This window comes from Triturus cristatus, chromosome 5_1 (assembly GCF_964204655.1).
Source record: "Triturus cristatus chromosome 5_1, aTriCri1.1, whole genome shotgun sequence".
Lineage (NCBI taxonomy): Eukaryota > Metazoa > Chordata > Amphibia > Caudata > Salamandridae > Triturus > Triturus cristatus.
In genome coordinates, this window is record NC_140587.1 from 159,923,202 (window position 1) to 159,948,408 (window position 25,207).

The following is a 25,207-nucleotide window of genomic DNA, read 5'->3' on the forward strand; positions in this document are numbered from 1 at the left end:
GTTGGACCGCCATTATACCGCCGCAACCGCCAGAGATCAGAAATCCCTGGCGGTTTCGCGACGGTCTTGAGACTACAATATGCTTGGCGGGACCGCGGCGTCCCGCCAAGCATATTATGAGTTTCCTCTATGCCACGGTTTTCATGGTAGTTCCTACTCCATGAAAACCGTGGCAGAGAGGAACCCCATTGTTGCTTCAGGGCCATGGGGTGCATGCAGGGAGGCACATTTTGTGCCCCCTTGTGTGCATGCACCCAAGTATCTGCACTGCATGGACTGCACCTGTTCTCATTGCGGTGCCTATTTCACAGGCACCTCCGTGGGACCGCCGAAGAACCGCCCGCCAGTATTTGTAAAAGTCATAATGTAGCGGGCGGTGCGCAAACGGAGTTGGCGGTGTGGGATCGGTGCGGCAGCGTGGCGGTCCCGCTCTCCCACTGCCAAACTCTTAATCAGGCCCTAGATGTGATAGCAGATAGAGATAGCCATGACAATCCATTCCTTATGCTTCCCTACCTTCACTTGTCGCACATTCCCTAGATAGTCCTGATGTTTACTGTGGTTTCCTCAGAGTCAGTGTTCCCTAATGTTTGCTCTGAGCATTTTTAATTCAGTCTTCTACCCCTTTTGTGTTTTTCCAGTTCCAGCATCATCGAAATCACAAACACAATACTGATGATGGGGCTACATCAACATAAAACAGGATTTTGTGGCAATATAGCCTCATTGTCTGCAGCTTAACCCCCACCCCCATGCATCCCACTCTTCCTCACACTCCTCATAGCCATATCACTTTGTCTAGCCATATTCAGGTCACCAAATATTATATAACCTCAAGATCTAGTTCTGTGCCATTTGGTATCTTTCATGGCAGTGCACCTCTGTGTGAGTGAAATTTGGGTTTCTCTTTGAGAATGGTGGCTCACCAGCCTACTGGATCAGCAGAAGCTATGACCTCTGGTCTGTGGGTGGAAGAGAGCCCACCATGTTTAAATAACCCCCAGGCAGGTGGCGATCCCTGTGCTTTCAGAGGAGCTGCTGCTACTACAGCTCAACTGAAGGCCTGAGGCTTTGGTGAGTGGGACCCATGTGCAATGCTCCCGCTTGCAAAGTGTTTTGTTTTTGAAAAAAAAAACAGAAATCAAGTGTTTGTTATTGAAAAACCAAAAAAAGAGAATAGCCTTGAGGAACTGGAAGTTTTCTGCCAGCATGTGAGGGTAATTTCTCTTGTTTTCTGAAGAAGCACTAGGGAAGGTCTGTGACTTTGAAAGTACAAATCTACATTGGACTGACTGTCCTAACTTGGGAGGTCTTTCTGATTTATACTGATCAACAGCTCTTTGGCGTACAGGTCGGCCGTTAAGGCTTTTTGGCAAAAGAGGCAGCGGAGACTCTCCCAGCAGAAACCTCATGTTTCTTATGACTCAAAATACAGCAAAGGAACTATGGATTTTCAAGGGAGGGAGCACCAACAGTTTATGGCAGTGCCTCCACTCAGCAAAACCCTAAATGATGGCCTTTATTTGATATGTCATTGTGAGCATGTTTTATCTGTGCCCATGTTGGGCTTTGTTTGAAAGCATTATTTAGTCCTTGCACAGTGGTTTGATAAGGGGTATTTAATTCACTATTAAACGTTTAGTAAATTTCTTGTACGCTTTGTGTATGGCTGGTCTCCACTCCACAGGCCAACTTTTTTGTTTGCATACTGGTTTTTACTATCTTCACATTGATGCCAAAAAGTTTGACCTAAGATAGATTTCTGTTGCTGGTACCATGTGATTTCTGTCCCTTTCATTGTGTTAGGCTCCTACCTGGGCAGTATTCATGGAGCCTTTGTTTCCACATAATGTCTGTGATTTCCAGTGTGCGACCTCAGCATCCCAATCAGTCGTGCATGCCTCTGTGAGCAAGCACAACGTCTGCCACTCCAGGTATTTAAGTCATCGTGTTTTGCGTTACCGTTCTTTCCCTTTGGGAACCTATGGCCTCACTATGATGGCGTTCGAATGAGCGTCTTACCACAATGGCAGCGGGAATGAGACCACCCGACAGAGCCATCAGTCCCACCCGCCATATTACGATAAGACCGCTGTGTTGGCAGTTGATAACTGCCTTTTTCTACTGCAGCTTCTGCTGCAGCCCTGAAAAGGGCCGCAGTAGAAAAGGGCATTTTCCAAACATCCATGCATAGTGTGCCAGGCACCATATGGCCCAGGGGGGATGGGGACCCTGCTAGAGGCCTCCAAAATCCCTTTCTGGCTTCCTTTCCATGGAAGGGGGACCTTCATGAAAAGGCAGCTTGGAAAGGGACATCCTAATCCCTAGAGTGGTAGGTGACCGACTGCTGCCCGACAAGCTCCTTGAGTCTGTTGGAGGGGGCGGGCCCTCCCCCCCCTGACATCATCGCTCCAACCACCGGTATTGTAAACCGGCAGTCGGACCGATGCCCTGGATGTCGGCCAGATCACCACCAATTGCCTGTCGTTGGCTGTCAGCCTGACATCAGAATTAGTGCCCTAGTGTGAACAGTAGCTTTGCATGCCTTTGGCAGACATTTATGGGCTTAAGGTTTAGCAGACTATATTTTCGAGGCTTGTTGACAACCTGCAGCTACTTAGTATTTAATAATGGAATTTCAGTTTGGTGCAAATTGTTTTTTACGTTTTCTTAACCAAGTAATTACGTATTTTATGATTTCATGGATGAGTTGATGAGTTGTAAAACCTGAAATGTGAAAAAAGGTTCTAAAGAAGGCACCTAGTGTGAAATTATAGTAGTTTAGAATTTATTATATACGGCTCAAAGTGGTGCAACAAAGTGAGGTAGTAATGTTTTTAGGTTGATACATCAGTTACAGACACCTTTTACATCTACTCTGAACAGAATGGGTCAGTGATTGAAACCCCTGCTGCTGCATCACAGGGCATCGCAGGTCACATGTTTGAATCATGGCAAGGCTGACTGAGCTTCCATTCTTCCGAGGTCTGTACATTTATTTGCAGTACCCAGAAACAGCAGAAGTGCAGTATGAAGTTCTATTCTTCATTTTGTGAAAGAAATGTTTGTCAAGTCCTATTACGGAGTACCAAAATGGTCTTTGTTGCTATAATAATGTACAAGTGGCATGTAACAACAGCAATAACAGTTGTTGTTCATGGAGGATATGCTAGAGGTTCAAGTGAGTTTAGGGAGCATTTTGAAGTTAGAAATTGTTGGCAAGATCACTGCTGGGTAAGGTGAGTGCTACAGAGAAGGATGACAATTTCTCTGCCTAGAGATTTGCATGAACTTTAGTGTGAGTTTGGGAAAAAGAAGGTGCAGTTTATTGTCGTCGTGGACAAACCAGTTCCCAGTCGAGACTGAAAATGCCCTGGGGAGGATCCTAAACTTCCAAAATTCCAGAATACATTTATTTTAGTCTTTGTTTGTTCTGAGGGCACCTTGACAGCTTCTGTATTGGAGGCAGCAAGCATTTAATCGACTGGGCATTTGGAATTAAACCAGCATCTATTTGTTATGGGGAAAATAATGTAGATAACTTTCTTGATGCTAAAATCTGTGGTCTGTTCTCTAATCCTTTTTACTGTCGTTTTCTGTGCATCCAATTCCTTTATCGTCAGTCTTGATTGAGGGTAACTGTGCATCTTTCAGCAAATTCTGTCTAGTTAAAGGGTACTCACAAGAGCCTAACGTTTTCAAATTTGCAAACATTAATTGCTGTATTGGTCTGGGCGGACACGAAGGGGTAACGGAAACCAATGGTGGGTTACTTGATGATGTCATATGTCTACCAGAAAATTCACTGAAGACTTTTGCCAGTAAAGTGTTGTATGAACAGACAGTACACTAATGTATTGTTAAGGTCACATGTTATTTTAACCAATAGGAACTGGACTATGGAGCACTGTATGAGGTGCGGACGCCACATTTCTATGTGGAGGCAAACAAGATGCCGATGGCCAGGGTAAGTTAACACTTCTCAATGAAATCTGTGCTCCCTTATTTATCTTTCTGTGTTTTTTTGTGTTATTATTTCCACCTGTTGCCAACTGCATTGAAGACAACAAGACCATGTTGGAAATCAAGTAAGTATTTTTCCATGACAATCTACAGTCCGTGGTCGCTACTCACGATGGCGTTTCTGAAGTAGTACAAACGTACTACTCCCCATACTCATAAACGCATCTGTGAATCAGCCCCAAAATGGCTGCCTAGCAGTAAAAGTGCTAAAAAGACACAGCCCTCTCTTTTTGTGTTACTTGAATATAAATAAATATGCCTATTCCCGTAATATTCCCAGTTTTGATGTTATTTCATTGATTTACAAAGGCTTTTAATAGTATTTAAAGTAGTTCCATAGGAGCACTACTCCCATATTCATAAATGCCTTACTGAATGAGCCCCAATGTTCCTCGAGGAGCAGTGAAATTCATGATAGTGGCTCCTACCCTCTTCGTGTGTATGCCCTTTTTTTAAATTGCGTGTTTACCCAGAAAGAAAGGCATGGTGTATGACGGTCACAAACAATAGCCTACAGTAAATTCAGAATATCCATTTACTATAATTAGTCTTCTTTTGGTCTTCTTGAAGACCAATGAGGATCTGGGATATGTATGTTTATGCTAATGTTTGGGAGATTTATAAAGCGCAAGAGCTACTCATAGAATGCCCTCACACTATAGTGGACACAAAGACTTGACATTGCGGAACTTAGCACACAGAACTGAAAAGCCAGGTTTTGGGCAATCTTTTAACAACCAAAATATCTTCCACAGCCCGCAACTGCTATGGAAGGGTGTTGCAATCTTTGGCCGCAAGATATTGATATTTTAGATAGATATTTGGGGCCCGAGTGGTAAAGGGCTTTATGTGTCATAATAAGTCCTTTAAACCTCACCTGCTGTTTGATGGGTAGCCAGTGAAGCACTCTCAAGCATGGTTGGATGTGAATCCTTCCTGGCAGCTTTAAGAGATGCTGCGCCGCCGCATTCCGCCCCAGCTGCAATCTCAACACGTAATAGGCTGGTAGACCTAAGTACAGGAAATTGGCGTAATCCAGCCTTGAAATAATCAATGCCTGGATTACTGTTTTCTGCTGCGGGGTAGGAAGAAGACAGAGGAACTTGTTTACGCTCTTTAAAAATCCGATACTAACCCCAACAACACTCGCTACTTGGGAGGCAAAGGTGGCAGAACTGTCAAAAGTCACTCCTAGGTTACGTGCCACTGTGGCAGGGGCTGGTGGGGGCGGAGCCCCATTGGGCCAGATGTCTACGGCCAAGTAACATATGGTTCGAGGCATGTGGGCTGCTGAATTCATATCTGTGCATAGATCGCCGCCTAGTGTTGGGTCCGGATGTTTGCACGTTGTTGTCCTGGAAGAGTCTTCGAGGTATCCTTGGATAGGTGACTCCTCCCCTGGACTACAGTGCGCATGGGCATCCTCTCCATCCTCAGATTGTTTTTTTCCGCCATTGGGTTCGGATGTGCTATCTTAACTCCAGTTAGGAAAAAGTTAGTCGAGGCCAAAAGGCCTTTAGTTCGCGTCGGTACTGTACACTCGATCGGTTTCGACCCTACCTGTTAGCTTACTAACTTCGGAAACAACTTTTCGCTTTTTACCTGACCATCGACGACACCGACGATGGAGTCGAGGACACCATTCAAGAGGTGCCCGGTATGCAATGCGAAATATCCCCATATCGACGTCCACCCGGTGTGCAACAAATGCTTGTCGCCGGACCACGACGAATCGACATGCATGGCCTGTGCCCGGTTCCGTTCCAAGAAGACTCTACGGAATCGTCGAGCGGCGAGACTCGAAGCGCAGCACGCGGCACCGGCCCCGGCAGACATCTTCAACGCCGAAGATGTCGAGGAGTTGGAAATCCTACCCTCCAATCCCGGTTCCGAACATGACTCCGGTTCGGACGCCGTCGACGAATCACTCTTTCGCAGAGATGGAGACAACGCCGAGGTAGGAGACGACGATGAGGCCTTAGGGGCCGAAGAGAGTAGCTCCAATGACGAGCAAGGCCTACCCGTTCAGACTGACGAGGGCCCAGTGCCACAGTCTATGGCTCCGGTCGAGGGATCGCCTTCGGGCCTTACCCGAGACCTATCCCGCGGTTCTTCGGCCCCGCCCTCGGGCCCGGCCTCGGACGTTCAGCGGCAGCCATTATTACCTACACCGGTTGGTTTCCCTTCTACCAAACCGAAACCGAAAGCTGCACCGGTACAAATGAAACCGAAACCGAAAGTGGCGCTAGTCGGATCGAGGCCTTCCACACCTTCAACGCCAGCGACACGCATCTGCACCGAGCGCACCAAGCGAGACTTCGGTGCCGAACTTGAAGCGGCCGACGCCGGAGTCGGCATTCGGAAAAAGGCCCTCGGTGCCATCAAACCTGCTCGGCTCTCGGCGCCGACGCCATCGACTCCTAAACCAAAGGTCATACCACCTGCTGCGTCTCACGTCGCTTCCACGGCAACACCGAAGCCTCCTGCATCGAAGACGTCGACGGCCATTTCCGCCCCTCGACCCGATGACCCACCGGCGCCGAAAAAGTCCACGGCCGCCTCTACAAACCTGGTGGGCGCTAAGGCCTCGAAAGCGCTTCACGCGCGAACCGTTGCAGCACAAGGCAGCAAAACCCAAGCGGTCCTCCAGGACACATTAGGCTCCGGCCCACTAAAAGCTCAACCAGCCTCTTCGGCGCCAGCCAACATAACTTTTGGCCTGCCGCCATCCACGATCCCGAAAATGTTCCAACTCAGGACACGGGTCACCCACACCATGGTTACACCTGCTGAGACGTCTCCGTCACGTTACATCGACGCCAACACCGGCAGGATGGTTATCCATGACCGGAGGATAACTTCAGAGCCACCCTTGGACCCGTTCAGGATCCCACTAAAGAGAAAGCTGCCTGTGGACTCAGAACCTGTGCTTTGCGAATCTTTCGACTCGCCCTACCAGGACCCACTATCATTCTCTCCCACACACTCCGACACGGATGCGTTGGCAGACTATATGGATGACCAAGTCCCTTATCACGGGGACATGGACCCTGATGACCAACAGGACCCTGATCAAACTTGGGGCGACCCTGCAGACCCCAGTGCACCTCTAGATGCACAGGACCCACAACTCTATGGAGCGAAAACATCTCCAACAGAGGACACTGCAGCGTTCAACGCTCTTATTGAACGTGCTGCAAATAATCATGACGTGCAGCTTCACTCTGACACCGTGGAAGACGACTTCCTTATGGACACTTTCGCTTCCTCGGAAAGGCATGTAAAGACTCTGCCCATGCTGAAAGGAGTCCTCAAACCAGCCAAGGACATCTTCAAGGAACCCACCAGGGCACGGGTGATAAACCCCAGGATCGACAAAAAGTACAGATCAGCACCTGGGGACCCTACTTACATCAGAGGCCAATTACCTCTCGACTCCATTGTCGTTGCGAATGCTCGCAAGAGGGCACACTCGCAATCAACAGGTGACGCTCCTCCCCCGGACAAAGAGTCCAAGGTTTTAGAGACCTCTGGCTAGCGAGTTGCCGCCCAGGCTGCCAACATATGGCGCATAGCCAACACTCAAGCGCTCCTCGCTCGCTACGATAGAGCGCACTATGATACAATGGAGCAACTACTCCAACATCTCCCTGACCAGTTCGAAGAAGGTGCAGAAATTCTTATCAGAGAGGGACAGCTACTCACAAATGCTTCCATCAAGTGTGCACTAGATGCCGCAGACACGGCGGCCAGGGCCATAAACACAAGCGTCATGCTGCGACGACATGCCTGGTTGCGAATCTCCGGGTTCAAACCTGAGGTGCAAAATTATATACTGAACCAACCTGTCAACCCCGACTATTTATTCGGGCCGGAGGTTGACACGGCCCTTGAGAAAATAAAGAAGGACACAGACACTGCAAAGTCCATGGGGGCTCTCCAGACTCAGTCCTTTCGGAGCAGCTCCTTTCGTCGCCCCGGAAATAGGGGAGCAGGTAGAGGGCAGGGGTCACAGCAGACATACAACAAAGGCAATACCCAAACCACCTACGATAAAAACACCCGGGGTGGATATCGTGGCTCCAGTACAAAGGGCAGAGGACGCGGCTACGGCAACACCAGGTCCTCCCCCAAGAACAAGCAGTGACGCCCTCTCCCTTCCTCCCGACCACATAACACCTGTCGGGGGAAGGCTACAAAGGTTCCTGTCCACGTGGAACTCCATCACCACGGACAGGTGGGTCAAAGATATTGTCAAATACGGTTACTGTCTAGAACTAACCTCCACTCCACCCACAATACCTCCCAAAAACCGTCCTATGTCCTCAGAGCACTTAACGCTCTTACAGCAGGAGGTGCACAGTATGCTTCTAAAAGGCGCAATAGAGGTCGTACCCGTCCAAGAGCAAGGAACGGGGGTGTACTCCCTGTACTTTTTAATACCGAAAAAGGACGGGTCACTCAGACCTATATTAGACCTGAGACCCCTAAACAGATACATTCTTTCCGAGCATTTTCACATGCTCACTCTACAGCAAGTCCTCCCGCTGCTCAAGCAGGGAGACTTTCTAGCCACACTGGACCTCAAGGTACCCATTCACCCATCACACAAAAAATACCTCAGGTTCACTGTTCAAGGGCAGCACTACCAGTTCAGAGTCCTTCCCTTCGGCGTGACAACGGCACCAAGGGTGTTTACAAAGTGCCTAGCTACTGTGGCGGCACATCTACGGAGGCAGCACATACACGTCTACCCTTACCTGGACGACTGGCTCGTTCAAGCAAAGTCAGCCCAGCAATGTGCCAGCCACATGTCCCGCACCATTCACCTCCTTCACAGTCTGAGGTTCTCACTAAATTACCCAAAATCCCATCTACAGCCCGCACACGTACAACAGTACCTAGGTGCGACTATAGACACTCTGGCGGCCACAGCTCAGCCGAATTTGGTGAGAATCAACAGCATGCAAATGCTGATTTCAAAGTTCAAACCTCAACACTCCCTTCCAGCGCGAGTGTTCATGCAGTTGATAGGCATGATGGCCTCCTGCATCTTCATAGTCCCACACGCGAGACTACATATGCGCCCGCTTCAGGAGTGCTTGGCACGTCAGTGGAATCAGGCTCAAGGACAATTGAAAGACCTAGTGTTGGTGAGCGGTCGGGCATACAACTCTCTGCATTGGTGGAATCCACAAAACCTTTGCAAGGGTCGACCGTTCCAAGAGCCTGTTCCACAAATAGTACTGACAGCAGACGCATCTCTCCAGGGATGGGGAGCTCATGTACTCCACTACACAGTGCAGGGACTATGGACGACACAACAGAAGAAAATGCACATCAACCTTCTGGAACTGATGGCAATCTTCCTAGCCATGAAGGCATTCAAAGTACATCTGTGCAACAAGGTCGTGTTGATCCGGACGGACAACATGACCGCAATGTACTACATACAGAAGCAGGGAGGGACGCACTCTCCACAGTTGTCTCATCTGGCTCAGAGCATGTGGAAGTGGGCCATTCAGAGGAACATGTTCCTCATGGCGGAACACCTCCCCGGCAAGGACAACCAAATGGCGGATCTGCTCAGCAGACACAGCCACCAGATGCACGAGTGGGAGTTACACCCATCAGTACTCCAGCCGTACTTCCAGCAGTGGGGTCATCCAGAGATAGACCTGTTCGCCACAAGCGAAAACGCAAAATGCCAAAGCTTTGCCGCCAGGTTCCCACATCCGCAGTCGCAGGGCAACGCGATATGGATGAACTGGTCCGGCAGATTTGCGTACGCTTTTCCCCCAGCACCGTTGATACCGCTGGTGGCTCGCAAACTCAGACAACACTCCCTGACACTCGTCCTAGTTGCTCCTACGTGGGCACGCCAGCCATGGTACACCACCTTCCTCGAACTTTCCGTGGTGCCGCATCAAAGGCTGCGGATCAAACCCGCGCATTTGACGCAGATCCATGGAGAGATTCAGCACCCAGATCCGCAACAGCTGAACCTGGCGATCTGGCTCCTGAAGTCCTAGAGTTTGGCTACCTCAACCTGCCACCTGACTGTATGGACATCATCAAGGAGGCCAGAAGACCCACTACAAGAGCTTGCTATGCAGCCAAATGGAAAAGGTTTGTTATTTACTGCGGTAATAATGACATTAACCCGCTGGACGCATCCATCCAAAACATCATTTGTTACCTCCTACACCTATACCGATGCAATCTAGCGTACACCTCTATACGTGTCCATTTGACCGCAATATCAGCCTATCTACAAACCAGGCAGCACCTCTCTCTATTCAGAGTGCCTGCCATCAAAGCATTCTTGGAAGGACTCAAACGAGTTATTCCACCAAGCCACCCACCAGCTCCAATGTGGAACCTCAACCTGGTCCTCACACGCCTGATGGGTCCACCCTTTGAACCTCTCCATTCATGCGAGATTCAATTCCTCACCTGGAAAGTAGCCTTCCTGGTAGCGATCACTTCTTTAAGAAGAGTTAGTGAACTCCAGGCACTAACAGTTCAAGAGCCATTTATACAGGTTCATGCCAACAGGGTCGTACTACGTACCAACCCCAAATTCATGCCCAAGGTAATATCGCAGTTCCACATGAATCAAACTATTGCACTGCCCGTTTTCTTCCAAAACCCACAAACTGTCGCGGAAAGGGCACTCCACACACTAGATGTCAAAAGGGCCCTCATGTATTACATCGACAGGACCAAACCCTTTAGGAAGACAAAACAACTGTTCGTTGCCTTTGCCCCACACCACAAAGGTAACGCCATCTCCAAAGCAGGGATAGCCAGATGGATAGTTAAGTGTATCCAAATTTGTTATCAAAAGGCAAAACGCACATTAACTATTCCCCCACGAGCCCACTCAACACGTAAGTTAGGGGCCTCCATGGCTTTTCTAGGAAATATTCCCCTGCATAATATATGTAGAGCAGCCACCTGGTCCACTACACACACGTTTACCAAACACTATTGTGTAGATGTGCAATCAAAACAGCAGGCAGCTGTAGGACAGGCTGTTCTCAAAACCCTTTTTCAGACCGCTGCAGCTGGCACTGGTAGCCGCCGCTAATAGAGGGCACTGCTATACATTCTATGCACAGATATGAATTCAGCAGCCCACATGCCTCGAACTGAATATGCTACTTACCAGTATGCATCTGTTCTTGGCATGTAGGGCTGCTGACATTCATATCGCCCTCCCTCCTCCCCGGCGCCTGTAGCAGCTGCAGCTCTCAGAATTACTGTAAGCGTGGTCATCACTTTCTGTATCTACTCCATCACTGCCACAATGGCGAAAAACAATCTGAGGATGGAGAGGATGCCCATGCGCACTGTAGTCCAGGGGAGGAGTCACCTATCCAAGGATACTTCGAAGACTCTTCCAGGACAACAACGTGCAAACATCCGGACCCAACACTAGGCGGCGATCTATGCACAGATATGAATGTCAGCAGCCCTACATGCCAAGAACAGATGCATACTGGTAAGTAGCATATTCAATTTTTCTGAAATGCCCTCAAGCAGTTAAGCTGCCCTCAAGGAGTTAAGCTGCATTGTTGATGCTGGAGTTGATCACTTCAACTTCATTTACATCAGATCTGGGTTGGTCTACTGAAGATATAGTTAGTTTATTTCTGGACTTGATGTCTGGAAATGTTAAATAAATGTCACATTGCAATACTAGTGATCTTGAATTAGGAAATGTTGCTGAACATTTACAAGCCAACTAGATGTCAGAGTTTCGGCAGCTTGAATTGAGATGGGGGAAAGTGATTTCCACTTAAATTGAAAGGGTCTATAAAATCTAATTTCCACTACATTGATGACTTCTCTCTCTTTAATGTCAGAATTTCATGATCAAGAATTAACCACAGCATACGTTCTAAATGTCATGATGAAAGATTGGTCTATGGATGTTGGCATGATGTTCAGTTCTCCTAGATGAGTGTCATCTAGTATTTATAGCACTCTCTTTTCTGATCAGAGGATATTTTGTTTGACATTACCCTCTTCTATCTGTTCTATTTTAGGGATAATAAGGGTTAATTCATCATTGCTTTTCAAGGTCTTGTGGTGTTTTGGATGATAAGTCTTTATTTTGAGCTGGTTGTCGCTGTGACTCAAGTCTTTGGGTCAGATCTTTTTTGATTGGTGAGAGCAGTGAGACAAAATGAAACACATTGGGGGGCGTAGGCCAGCAGCATGGCGGACTAGCCGCAACAGCCATCTGGAGTGAGAGACAGAGACCCCGGGAAAGTGGGATCCTGGACCCCCTGGAGTAAATAAAGAAAGCAGTCCTTCCCCCCCCCCCCCCCCCCCCCAGGAGAAGTTAACTACTTCCCAGTGAAGTACAGAGGCAGCTGACCCTAACAGTGGTCACCTACGACATACCCAGTGGAGAGGGGCTGGTTGAGAAGGGCCGTAGACATTGGCGAAGGGGCTGGAGGTCCTGAAGTGCAGACAGAACCCCCCTGGGAACAGTTTAGAGGAGTGCTAATTTAGCTGCATTGCTTGAACCGTGGCATAGGACTGAAGACACAAGCAGACAGGGCAAGAAGTCTTGCCATGTGAGCGAGGGTCCTCGTTGATGCTGCTTAGAGAAGTGTCAACCAACCTAAGACTCTCAGCCAGCTTTCAGCATGAACAGGCAAGAGGCGAACCGAAACTGTACTATAGGTGTGGTGTTGGTGTCCTACAGATGACTGTATACATAACCCAGTGACAAGGAGGGGTGAGCTGCTTGAAACTTTGAGGTGCACAAAGTCATAGGGACACACCATGGCTAAAGATAAAGATTCCAAGCCTCAGCGGTAAGGGAAAATGGACCAATACACAAAGGTAGTGACGCCACCCCCAAAACGTTGGCAGATACTTCCTCCGCGCCAGACAATGCGAAGCTCCGTCGAGCAATACAAGCCTCAAGAGAAGTGCTGGAGGACAGGATCACTGAAGTGCCCACAGATGTGACCCTGCTAAGGCAAGACCTCCGCTACATAGCTGAAAGAGTGATGCAGGCGGAGCAGCGAATCTCGGAAACAGAAGACGTGACACATAACTTGAAGTGAGAAGTTACCAAATTGTCAGCGGCCCTGAAGGAGACAATGTGAAAGGTAGATGATGCAAAAAACCGGGCGAGATGGAATAACCTGCGATTCATAGGTTTCCTGGAGGGAATCGAGGGGGCAGACATGGGAGGGTACCTCCTCAACTGGCTTAAAGACACTCTCACAAATGCCTCATTTTCTTTCTGTTTCGTGATTGAACGGGCGCACAGGATGCCCACCTCCGGGCCTCTGGATGGGGCACCTCCCAGGCCGTTAATAGCCTGGTTTCTAAATTACCAGGATAGAGTCCTAATACTTAGCAAAATGAGACGACTGGGCCGGATGCAAAACACAAAAATAATGGTGTTCCCGGATTAGTCTAGAGAGGTCCGGAAGCAGAGGAGAACTTTCGACTCCGTATAGGAAAAGCTGAGAAACCTCCGCATTCAGTACATGCTACTCTTCCCGGCCAAACTTAATGTTATATTCCAAGATAAGACCTTTTTCTTCCAGACCCCTGAAGAGGCATGGTCATGGGTAGAGGAGAGACCTATTAGAGTGCGAAGCACGGAACAAAGTAACTCACAGAGTTGGACGCCGGAGATGGTGGTAAGATCCAAAACCATGAGAGTCAAATTCAAACGAAGCCTGGGGCACAGGTCTGACTCTCACAGTAGCACACCCCGAAGACGCATAGTGACGGCGGAGAGAGCAAGGCGAGGACACAGCTCGGAAGAGGACTCAAACCGTTGTCATGTTGACACGTTGGGGCAAGTGTGGGGGAAGTGGGAGAGAGTGGGGAGGGGGAGTTGGAGGGAGAAGGTTCAGAGAGGGGGCATACAGGGGGCATTCAGAATAAAATGGACGGCTTTGAGGAAAATATGCTTACACATCAAGACACAGGCAGCATGCTAAGACCCCACATCACGGGTAGACAAGACAGAGATAAACCCAGGGGATATGGCTGACAAAGGATACACGGTAATGACCTGGAACGTAAACGGGCTGGGACACCAGATTAAAAGGGGCCTGGTAACTAAATATCTTAAAAGACTGAAACCCAATATAGTGCTCCTCCAGGAGACTCACCTTAGAGGGACTCGCTGTAACATTCTGGGAAGAGGCATGTAAATAACACTGGCCCACGCAGGATTTACCTCCGGCTCCCGGGGGTAGCGATACTGGTCCAGAAGACTATACCCTTTCACGTTTCCAACACCTGGTCCGACCCCAGTGACACATATGTGGCTGTACTGGGAGTTTGGGGACACAGAGAGATCACATTAGTTAGCGTTTACGCACCCCCTCGACTACAGCGGCAAACACTTGAGAAGGTAGCGGGGGTCCTACTGGTTGCAGACTCCCCCCAACACTTGGTGGGTGGGGACTTTAATGACGTGGTTGATCCTGCCATTGACCGGTCCGCGCAGGCAGGTAGTGTGAGGGGAAACACAAAATTGGCTGACTTTGCCCACACACTGGGTCTGCAGGATGTTTGGCACCGGCATCACACCCTGACCGGACGTATTCATATTTCTCGGGAGAGCACCGAGTGTTCTCTAGAATAGACTACTTCTTTGCCCCAGCAGGGTAGCTAGGCACGGTCACATTGGTGGAATACCTAGCGAGAAGGTTATCGGATCGCTCCCCCCTATGTCTCAAGGTAGGTGGGGAGGCCCAGGGTAGTGGGGAGGCTGGAGGCTAAACGCCTATGATCTTAAGGATCCTGAGATAACGAATGAGCTAAGGGTAGAAACAGAGCTGTATTATCAGGACAACAAAGGGACAATAACATCAGCCGTGATCCTTTGGGAAGCCTTCAAGGCTGTGCTGCGCGGCAGAGCCCAGGACGCTATTGCGCACAAGAATAGGAAAGAGTCGCAAGACATAGTGATGCTAGAGGGTAAATTCCTGGACCTAGAGCAACAAGTGGGTGAGAGCTCTAGTCCGTCCATCCTCCGACAGATAGCAGTCATCCGTGCAGAATAACAATCACTTGCACGAATGGAAGGGGTAACAGCAATACCTCAGCCTTAGGCATCGTCTATATGAAACTGTAGACAGGGCGGGGAAGCTCTTAGCATGGTTGGGCAGGAAGGAGATGGAATCCAGATGGGTGGGAGTCATTCACAGAGAGGGGAGGGACATTACTAAGGCACAATATATTGCTTATGCCTTCGTGGATTACTACGCTGACCTATACAAAGAACAGAAAAAGGTGGGGGATGCGCAGATTTGGGATTATCTTGAGGGAATAGACCTCCTGGCTCTGTCCCTGGAAGATCGGGATGCTTTAGAAGAAGATATGACGTTGGAGGAGGTGATGGAGGCCATGCATAAACAACAATCAGGGAAGACCCGAGGGCTTAATAGTCTGCCAGCTGAGTTTTTTAAGGCAAACTCCACATTATTGGGACCGCACCTGTTGGATATGTTTGGGGCGGCTAGGGAAGAGGGAGCATTACCGCCCGATTTGCGGAAAGCTACAGTAGTGGTGATCCACAAGCCAGGGAAGCCGATAACTGATTGTGGGTCATATTGACCAATCTCTCTCCTAAATGTGGAGGTGAAGGTGCTAGCTTCTATCCTGGCAAATAGATTGGCCGGGGTGGTCACTTCCCTCATACATGCCGACCAATTGGGGTTTATGCCAGAGAGGGTGACACGGTTCAATCTGAGACGCCTAGCGAACTGGATGAGTACGATCCAAGGTAGAGCAGAGCCCCATATGCTGCTCTTGTTGGATGCGGAAAAGGCCTTCGACACGGTCCACTGGCCTTTCATGTGGCAGACGCTAAGGAAATTCGGGTTCTGCCCCAAATTTATGGAATGGATCAAGTTGCTCTACAGGTCTCCGACAGCAAGAGTGAGGGTAAACGGGGCAATGTCAGAGGAATTTGCGAAAGTAAGAGGTACCAGGCAAGGGTGCCTGTTGTCTCCGATGCTCTTCGTATTGACCCTGTAACTGCTAGCATGTCTTGTAAGACCACACCCAAAGGTAAGGGGTTCAGGGTGGGCGGGAATTAGAAACGCATCTTGCTCTATGCAGACGATGTACTCTTGTATGTCACTCAACCCCATCCACAAATCCAACCCTTTTTCAAGACTTGGGAACATTTGGGAAACACACAGGCTACAAAATTAATTGGGGTAAATCAATCCTTTACCCAGTGGGAGGCCCACCTGATGCACAGGATCTCTCCAAGGAACTACAAGTAACATCGGAGGGTTTCAAATACCTGGGGATATACATATCCACAGACATCTCACGCAGCCACACACGTAACATTCGTAGGCTATTGATAGAATTCCACGCTTATGTGGAGAGATGGAGAAGGATGCCCCTCACACTGCTGGGCAGAGCGGCAATGTACAAGATGATTACACTTCCTAAGCTTCTGTACAGCCTGCAAAACACATATCATAAGATTCCGGAAGATACTTTTAAGGCGATAGATAGTGAGGTGCGCTCGCTCTTGTGGGATGGGGGCAACCAAGGATTGCACTCAACACGCTGCAATGCAATCAGTACAATGGAGGGATTGCCCTCCCGGATATCAGGTCATACTATAGGGCGGCACACTTGATAGCAGTAAATGAGTGGGGACACATGCTGAGGTCCCATCGACTTACGCGCTAGAACAAGACCAGTTTGAAGTACACTCCCATCTGCATTATATATATATGGGGGGGAAAGGGGTCAAACAGTTGCTGCCGGCGACCCAGAGGGCACTGGAGGCTTGGAAGGGAGCCTAGAAACAAATGGGCTGGCACAAGACAGTTACGAGGCAAACCCCACTATGGGAAGGCAGGCGGCTACCAGAATTAGGGAAACTGAAGGGATTCAAGGATTGGGATTTGATAGGAAGCTCTACAATTGGGGACCTAATAAAGGAAGGCTCCTTGATCTCGTTCGCAGCCTTGCAACATGAATATCAGATGGGGGAGAGACAAAGGTACAAATATAAACACGTGTAGGCGGCTGAGGGACTAGAAATGGATGGAATCACCGAATTTGCGCTGCTAGAGGGCAGACTCCTGCAGGACAAGATACCAGAGAAGGCCATATCCTGGACCTATAAGACCCTCATTAACAAGGTCCTGGACAACCTAGTGGCCTTGAGGGGGACATGAGAAGATGCCCTGGTAGAACTGGAAGACATAGAATGGGAGGCGGCCCTGATGTACCCAAGAGAGGTGGCAATCAAATTGAGGTTGCGGTTAATTCAACTCAAAATACTACACAGAACATACATGACCAGGTCCCGTCTTCACAAAATGGGATGGGCAGAGTCTCCAATGTGCCTCCGCTGCCAGACGGAGAGAAGGCACGCTCATACACACATTATGGGAGTGCACACGAAAAAAAGATACTGGACCAGGGTAGTGAGGGAACTAAGTGAAATTCTAGGGGCTCAGTTACCAATGGATGCTAAATATGCGTTGTTAGGTATACCTTCCGACATAGACTTACCCAGACGGAGTCTTAGCTTGTGTAATCTAGGCATGATAGTGGCCAAAAGGGATATAGCTGAAAAATGGGGAGCGCTCGAGATTCCGACCCCAAGAGAGTGGAAAACTGGGATGGACATTTACATGGGTGCGGAGAGGCTGTCTGCGTAAATTCTTTAAGATCTGGCGCCACTGGATTTGGTATTACGGGCTTGAACTTCAAGACACGCAGGGGGGAACACAAAATGTAGCAATGCCCTGGGAGAAGAGAGGCTCTGCCGATCAGTCACCCCTGGGAGGGTGGGAGCGGAACCCAGTGGAAGTAAAATGCCATGTCCAAACGTAGTAATATTTCAAGGCGACAGGAAAGTAGTATTTTTTGTAACTACATGAGAAATGTGTTTTGCCTGTTGATCATATTTGTACCAAATGGGAAATCGATGTGTCTTGCTAATCACGGAAAAGTTTCAATAAAAATATTTATAAAAAAAAAAAATTAAACACATTGCATTGACACCCAGGCCACCCACTCACTTCTCTTCCCTCCATCCCTATTCCTGTCAGAAAGTTGGCCAACTTCCCTTCCCCAACCCCCTGGACCAAAGCCATGCAGACCACACTTTATTGAACTCTCCGAAGGCAGCTTAGGCTTATTGAGTGTGTTTATCCTGAGCACTCTGAGATACATCGCGCACTCTAGTTCCTTACATTCCGTTATTCCGAAGTACTTCATGGGGGGGAGTCACTTAGTCTCACACTTCTCTAATGTCCTTTCCAGTGACAATGAGTGTTTCTCTATACCCAGCAACTTTCAAGTACAATATATCCAGGCCAGCAACTTTCCCACAATAATGTGATCTTTTGTCTTGCTGCGTGAAGGGACCTATATAAACTATTGGCTCTGGTGGATTTTAGAGGATGTATGCTGGGAACGTAGAAATAGTAGTCTGGAAGATTGCATTATAAGTAAGGCTCCCTGTTTTCTGTTTTTACAGATTTTTACACATAAATACAGACAGAAAACATTTATTTTCTTGTCTGTATTTATTTGTTATTTTTTTATTTTTTTTGATAAACAAGTTTTTATTTTGTCATATGCAACAGAAAACAATGAGCCTTTCGAGCCATCAGCGCACATTAGCCCCGCCTGGGAATCACACCCCCTCTCTGCCCCCCCCCCCACCCCCACCCCACACCACAAATTCACAATACATTTCCTAACCATTTCCCCCAAACCCTACGGTACTTTTTGTGGCAGCCCCGTGCCTGGTAAAGAGTCCGTTCCTGTGCCGCACACCAGTCCACTCCGGTGCTCCATTTGGTTAGACTGGGTGGTTGCGGCTGCTTCCATGCCGCCGCAATATCTCTCTTCGCAACCATTAACGCTGTCATAAGAAACAATTTCTCAGCACGTGTGCCATCTAGGCCGTCAGTGATGCCCAGTAAGATGTGTTTAGGGTTATGCGGCACTTCCCACCCCAAGACCTCCGTCAGATGGGTTTCTATGCCATTCCAATACCCCTCCAGTTCCGGGCATGACCACACCATGTGGATGAAGTCGGCCGGGTCAAAGCTACAGCGGGGGTGTCTGTATTTATTTTTAAATGTGGATAAAAACGGAAATTGGGTTGCTTTTGGAGTAATTCTAAATACTGTCTGCCATGACTGCCAGGCCAATAGCTGCATGGATTGATGGGTAAGGGGTTACAAAAGAAAGGAATTTTAGTAAAGAGGATTTAACAGCAGTAGATATGCACAAGGTTGACACTGAAATTGATCATATTTTCATATAAGTGCATTGATTTATCTTCTGCGGATGTTCGTAGCATTGAAACCTGACAGGCATTCAAGCATGAGTGCATATTTATCGGTTAAATAAATGTGGAAATATACTAGTTTCAGCTTAATTTCTCCACAAAACACAACATAAATATGGATAAATACAGATAAAATTAGCAAAAAATAAATATGGATAAATACAGACGGGAATGTCAAAAAAATAAATACCATAAAACTGGGAGCCCTAATTATAAGTCGTGTGTTCCAACAAGCCTTCACTGTTTGAGTTGTCTTGGCTGTGGCGAAAAGAAGAGGCATTGAAATAAATACACATTTGCTGTCAAAGACTCATTTGATTCCAAGGCATATATTAACATCAAAACATTTGTCTCATCATTCGACGTTGAGAAGTTTGTCATTGATGCATTTGACACAGACACCAAGGAAGTTTGACATTGATGCCTCTTTTGTCAACATCATCTCCATCAAAGCCAATTCTTCCTTCTGTCACAATTATTTCAGCTGATGATTCACGTCAAACTCCTCTGAATCAAATAAACAACCAAGTTAACAATATTTTTCTTTGTACTTAGTGATGCCAAGAAATAAGTCTTTATCAACGCCACCCAAAGAAGAGTATTATCTCCTTTGGACACTTTGGCACTTGTTCCAACTACAGTTACTTTCACTATTTCACCAGTGGAAATTCTGTCTTATTGGGCTTGAGAACGTTGCTGTTCATCCACGTTTTTATTCTTAAGATATAATTGTGTAGTACGGAATTGTCTCCAGTTGAGGAGGTTGTGTGTCGCCTGTATATTGTTGTATGGGGACACACGAGTCTTTCAGAACTAGAGTGAGGGTCTCCATGTGTTCGAGGCATGTGGGCTGCTGAATTCATATCTGTGCATAGATCGCCGCCTAGTGTTGGGTCCGGATGTTTGCACGTTGTTGTCCTGGAAGAGTCTTCGAAGTATCCTTGGATAGGTGACTCCTCCCATGGACTACAGTGCGCATGGGCATCCTCTCCATCCTCAGATTGTTTTTTTCCGCCATTGGGTTCGGATGTGCTATCTTAGCTCAAGTTAGGAAAAACTTTTGTCGAGGCCACAAGGCCTTTAGTTCGCGTCGGTACTGTTTATCGATCGGGTTTCGATACTTTTTGTTAGTTTACTAACTTTCAGCACCGACTTTGTTCGCATTTGCCTGTCCATCGACTCTACTTCGACGATGGAATCCAGGACGCCATTCAAAAGGTGTCCGGTATGCAATGCGAAGTACCCACACATCGACGTCCATCCGGTGTGCAACAAATGCCTTTCGCCGGACCACGACGAATCGACATGTATGGCCTGTGCCCGGTTCCGTTCAAAGAAGACTCTGCGGAATCGTCGAGCGGCGAGGCTCGAAGCGCAGCACGCGGCACCGGCCCCAGCTGACATCTTCGACGAGGCTGACGACGTCGAAGAAGTAGAAGTCTTACCCTCCAGTCCCGTTTCCGAACACGAACACGAACCCGGATCGGACGAGGCCGACGAGTCACTCTTCCACAGAGGTGAAGACGACACCGAGGTAGGAGACGACGAGGAGGCCTTAGGAGCCGAAGAGAGTAGCTCCGATGATGAACAAGGCCTACCTGTTCAGACCGAAATTTCACCAGCGCCACAGACTATGGCTCCGGTCGAGGGATCGCCTTCGGGCCTTACCCGAGACCTATCACGCAGTCCTTCGGCCCCGCCCTCGGGCCCGGCCTCGGACGTTCAGCGGCAGCCATTACCGCTTAAGCCAGCTGGTTTCCCTTCCACGAAACCGAAACCGAAAGCTGCTCAGGTTCCTACGAAACCGAAACTGAAAGTGGCGCTAGTCGGATCGAGGCCTTCAACACCTTCGACGCCAGCGCACCGGGTCGGCACCGACCGCACCAAGAGAGACTTCGGTGCCGAACTCGAGACGGGCGACATGGGAGTCGACAAACGGAAGAAGGTCATCGGCGCCGACAAACCTGCCCGGTTACCGGCGTCGACGCCACCGACACCGAGGGCCGTCCCGCCTGCTACGCCTCGCAGCACTCCCTCGACGACACCAAAACCTCACGTGTCGAAGACGTCGACGGTGATCTCCGCACCCCGACTCGATGCGCCACGGGCGCAGAAGATATCTGCAGCCGCCTCGACGACCCTGGCGGGGGCCACGACCTCTAAGGCGCCCCGAGTACGGCCTGGCGCGATGCCAGGCTGCAGATCCAAGGACGCCCTCCAGGACCCGTCGGGTTCCGGTTCGGCTCCGGCGGTTTCGTCGGTGCCGACCAGCATTACCTTCGGCTTGCCTCCACCCACAATCCCGAAGGCGTTTCAACTCAGGACACAGGTCACCAAAACTGCGGTTACACCTGTCGAGCCGTCTCCGTCACACGTCATCGACGCCGACACTGGCAGGATGATTCTCCACGGCCGAAGGATAACTTCGGAACCGCCATTGGAGCCTTTCAGGATCCCGCTAAAGAGGAAGCTGCCTGTGGACTCAGAACCTCTCCTGTATGAACCCTTCTATTCACCCTACCAGGATCCACACCGGGCCTCCCCCACACGCTCCGACACGGATGCATTGGGGGACTACTTGGATGAACAAGTCCCCTACCATGTGGACACGGACCCTGATGACCAGCAGGACCCTGACCAAACTTGGGGCGACCCTGCAGACCCCAGTGCACCTCTTGATGCACAGGACACACAACTATATGGGCCAAAAACATCACCCACAGAGGATACTGCGGCGTTCAACGCTCTGATTGAACGTGCGGCAAACAACCATGATGTACAGCTTCACTCTGATATCATCGAAGATGACTTTCTAATGGACACCTTTGCATCCTCAGAAAGACATGTAAAGACTCTGCCAATGTTGAAGGGGGTCCTCAAGCCAGCCACTGACATTTTCAAGGAACCCACCAGGGCACGAGTGATAAACCCCAGGATCGATAAAAAATACAGATCAGCACCTGGGGATCCTACTTACATCAGAGGCCAATTACCACTCGACTCCATCGTTGTGGCGAATGCCCGCAAGAGGGCACACTCGCAGACAACGGGTGACGCTCCTCCCCCGGACAAAGAGTCCAAGGTGCTAGAGACCTCCGGCAAGCGAGTTGCCGCACAAGCTGCAAACATATGGCGCATAGCTAACACTCAAGCGCTCCTCGCTCGCTACGATAGAGCGCACTATGACACACTGGAGCAACTTCTTCAGCACCTCCCTGACCCCTACAAAGAAGGTGCAGAAATCCTTATCAGAGAGGGACAGCTACTCACAAATGCTGCCATTAAATGTGCACTAGATGCTGCAGACACGGCTGCCAGGGCCATCAACACTAGCGTCATCCTACGACGTCACGCCTGGCTACGTATCTCAGGATTCAAGCCTGAGGTACAAAACAATATACTTAATCAGCCCGTCAACCCCGACTTTTTGTTCGGACCTGAGGTTGACACCACCCTCGAGAAGATAAAAAAGGACACGGACACTGCAAAGTCCATGGGCGCCCTACAAACTCAGTCCTTTCGGAGCGGCTCCTTTCGTCGCCCCGGAAACAAGGGGGCAGGTAGAGGACAGGGGTCACAACAAACATATAACAAGGGTAATACGCAGACCACCTACGATAAGAACACCCGAGGTGGCTATCGTGGCTCCAGTACCAAGGGCAGAGGACGTGGCTACGGCAACACCAGGTCCTCCCCCAAGAACAAGCAGTGACGCCCTCTCCCGACCACATAACACCTGTCGGGGGAAGGCTACAACGGTTCCTGTCCACGTGGAACTCCATCACCACGGACAGGTGGGTCAAAGATATTATAAAACACGGTTACTGTCTGGAGTTAACTTCCACTCCACCCACAATACCACCAAGAAACCGTCCTATGTCCTCAGAGCACTTAACGCTCTTACAGCAAGAGGTAGAAAGTATGCTTCTAAAAGGCGCTATCGAGCTCGTACCCATCCACGAGCAGGGCACGGGGGTTTACTCCCTCTACTTCTTAATTCCAAAAAAGGACGGGTCGCTCAGGCCTATATTAGACCTGAGACCCCTGAACCAGTACATTCTTTCAGAGCACTTTCACATGCTCACTCTACAGCAAGTCCTTCCGCTTCTCAAGCAGGGAGACTTCCTAGCATCACTGGACCTCAAGGATGCGTACTTCCACATACCCATCCACCCCTCACACAAAAAATACCTCAGGTTTACTGTTCAGGGGCAGCACTATCAGTTCAAAGTCCTTCCCTTCGGCGTGACAACAGCGCCCAGGGTTTTCACGAAGTGCCTAGCTACGGTGGCAGCACACTTACGGAGGCAGCATATACACGTCTACCCCTACCTAGACGACTGGCTCGTTCAAGCGAAGTCGGCCCAGCAATGTGCAAGCCATATGTCCCGCACCATTCACCTTCTTCACAGTCTGGGATTCTCACTAAATTACCCAAAGTCCCATCTCCAGCCCGCACACGTACAACAGTACCTGGGCGCGACTATAGACACTCTGGCGGCCTCAGCTCAGCCAAGTTTAGTGAGGATCAACAGCATACAACTGCTGATCTCCAAGTTCAAACACAATCACTCGCTTCCAGCGCGAGTGTTTATGCAGTTGATAGGCATGATGGCCTCCTGCATCTTCATAGTCCCGCACGCGAGATTACATATGCGCCCACTTCAGGAGTGCCTAGCACGTCAGTGGAATCAGGCTCAAGGACAGTTGAAAGACCTAGTGTTGGTGAGCGGTCGGGCATACAACTCTCTGCATTGGTGGAATCCACAAAACCTTTGCAAGGGGCGACCGTTCCAAGAGCCTGTTCCACAAATAGTACTGACAGCGGACGCGTCTCTCCAGGGATGGGGAGCTCATGTACTACACTACACAGTGCAGGGACTATGGACGACACAACAGAAGAAGATGCACATCAACCTTCTGGAACTGATGGCAATCTTCCTGGCCATGAAGGCTTTCAAAGTACATCTGTGCAACAAGGTCGTGTTGATCCGGACGGACAACATGACCGCAATGTACTACATACAGAAACAGGGAGGGACACACTCTCCACAGTTGTCTCATCTGGCTCAGAGCATGTGGAAGTGGGCCATTCAGAGGAACATGTTCCTCATGGCAGAACACCTCCCCGGCAAGGACAACCAGATGGCGGATCTGCTCAGCAGACACAGCCACCAGATGCACGAGTGGGAGTTACACCCATCAGTACTCCAACCGTACTTCCAGGAGTGGGGTCACCCAGAGATAGACCTATTCGCGACAAGCGAAAACGCAAAATGCCAAAGCTTCGCCGCCAGATTCCCACATCCGCAGTCGCAGGGCAATGCGATATGGATGAACTGGTCCGGCAGATTTGCGTACGCTTTTCCCCCAGCACCGTTGATACCGCTGGTGGCTCGCAAACTCCGACAACACTCCCTGACACTCGTCCTAGTTGCTCCCACGTGGGCACGCCAGCCGTGGTACACCACCTTCCTCGAACTTTCCGTGGTACCGCATCAAAGGCTGCGGATCAAACCCGCGCATTTGACGCAGAACCATGGAGAGGTTCAGCACCCAGATCCGCAACAGCTGAACCTGGCGATCTGGCTCCTGAAGTCCTAGAGTTTGGCTATCTCAATCTGCCACCTGACTGCATGGACATCATCAAGGAGGCCAGGAGACCTACTACAAGAGCTTGCTATGCAGCCAAATGGAAAAGGTTCGTCATTTATTGCGGTAATAATGACATTAACCCGCTGGACGCATCCATCCACGACATCATATGTTACCTCTTACACCTATACCGATGCAATCTGGCGTACACCTCTATACGTGTCCATTTGACCGCAATATCAGCCTATCTGC

The 25,207-nt window shown here is 49.4% G+C and overlaps 1 protein-coding gene across 3 annotated transcripts in view; it reads left to right on the forward strand.

The window, feature by feature from the left end:
- LOC146830503 (1-phosphatidylinositol 4,5-bisphosphate phosphodiesterase gamma-1-like) overlaps positions 1-25,207 on the forward strand; it is a 695,332-nt gene that overhangs the window by 483,651 nt on the left and 186,474 nt on the right. For all 3 annotated transcript variants that reach the window (XM_085604690.1, XM_085604691.1, XM_085604692.1), the window contains one exon: positions 3,890-3,967. In XM_085604690.1, the coding sequence (XP_085460816.1) occupies positions 3,890-3,967 (78 nt within the window). The remainder of the gene's footprint in view (positions 1-3,889; positions 3,968-25,207) is intronic.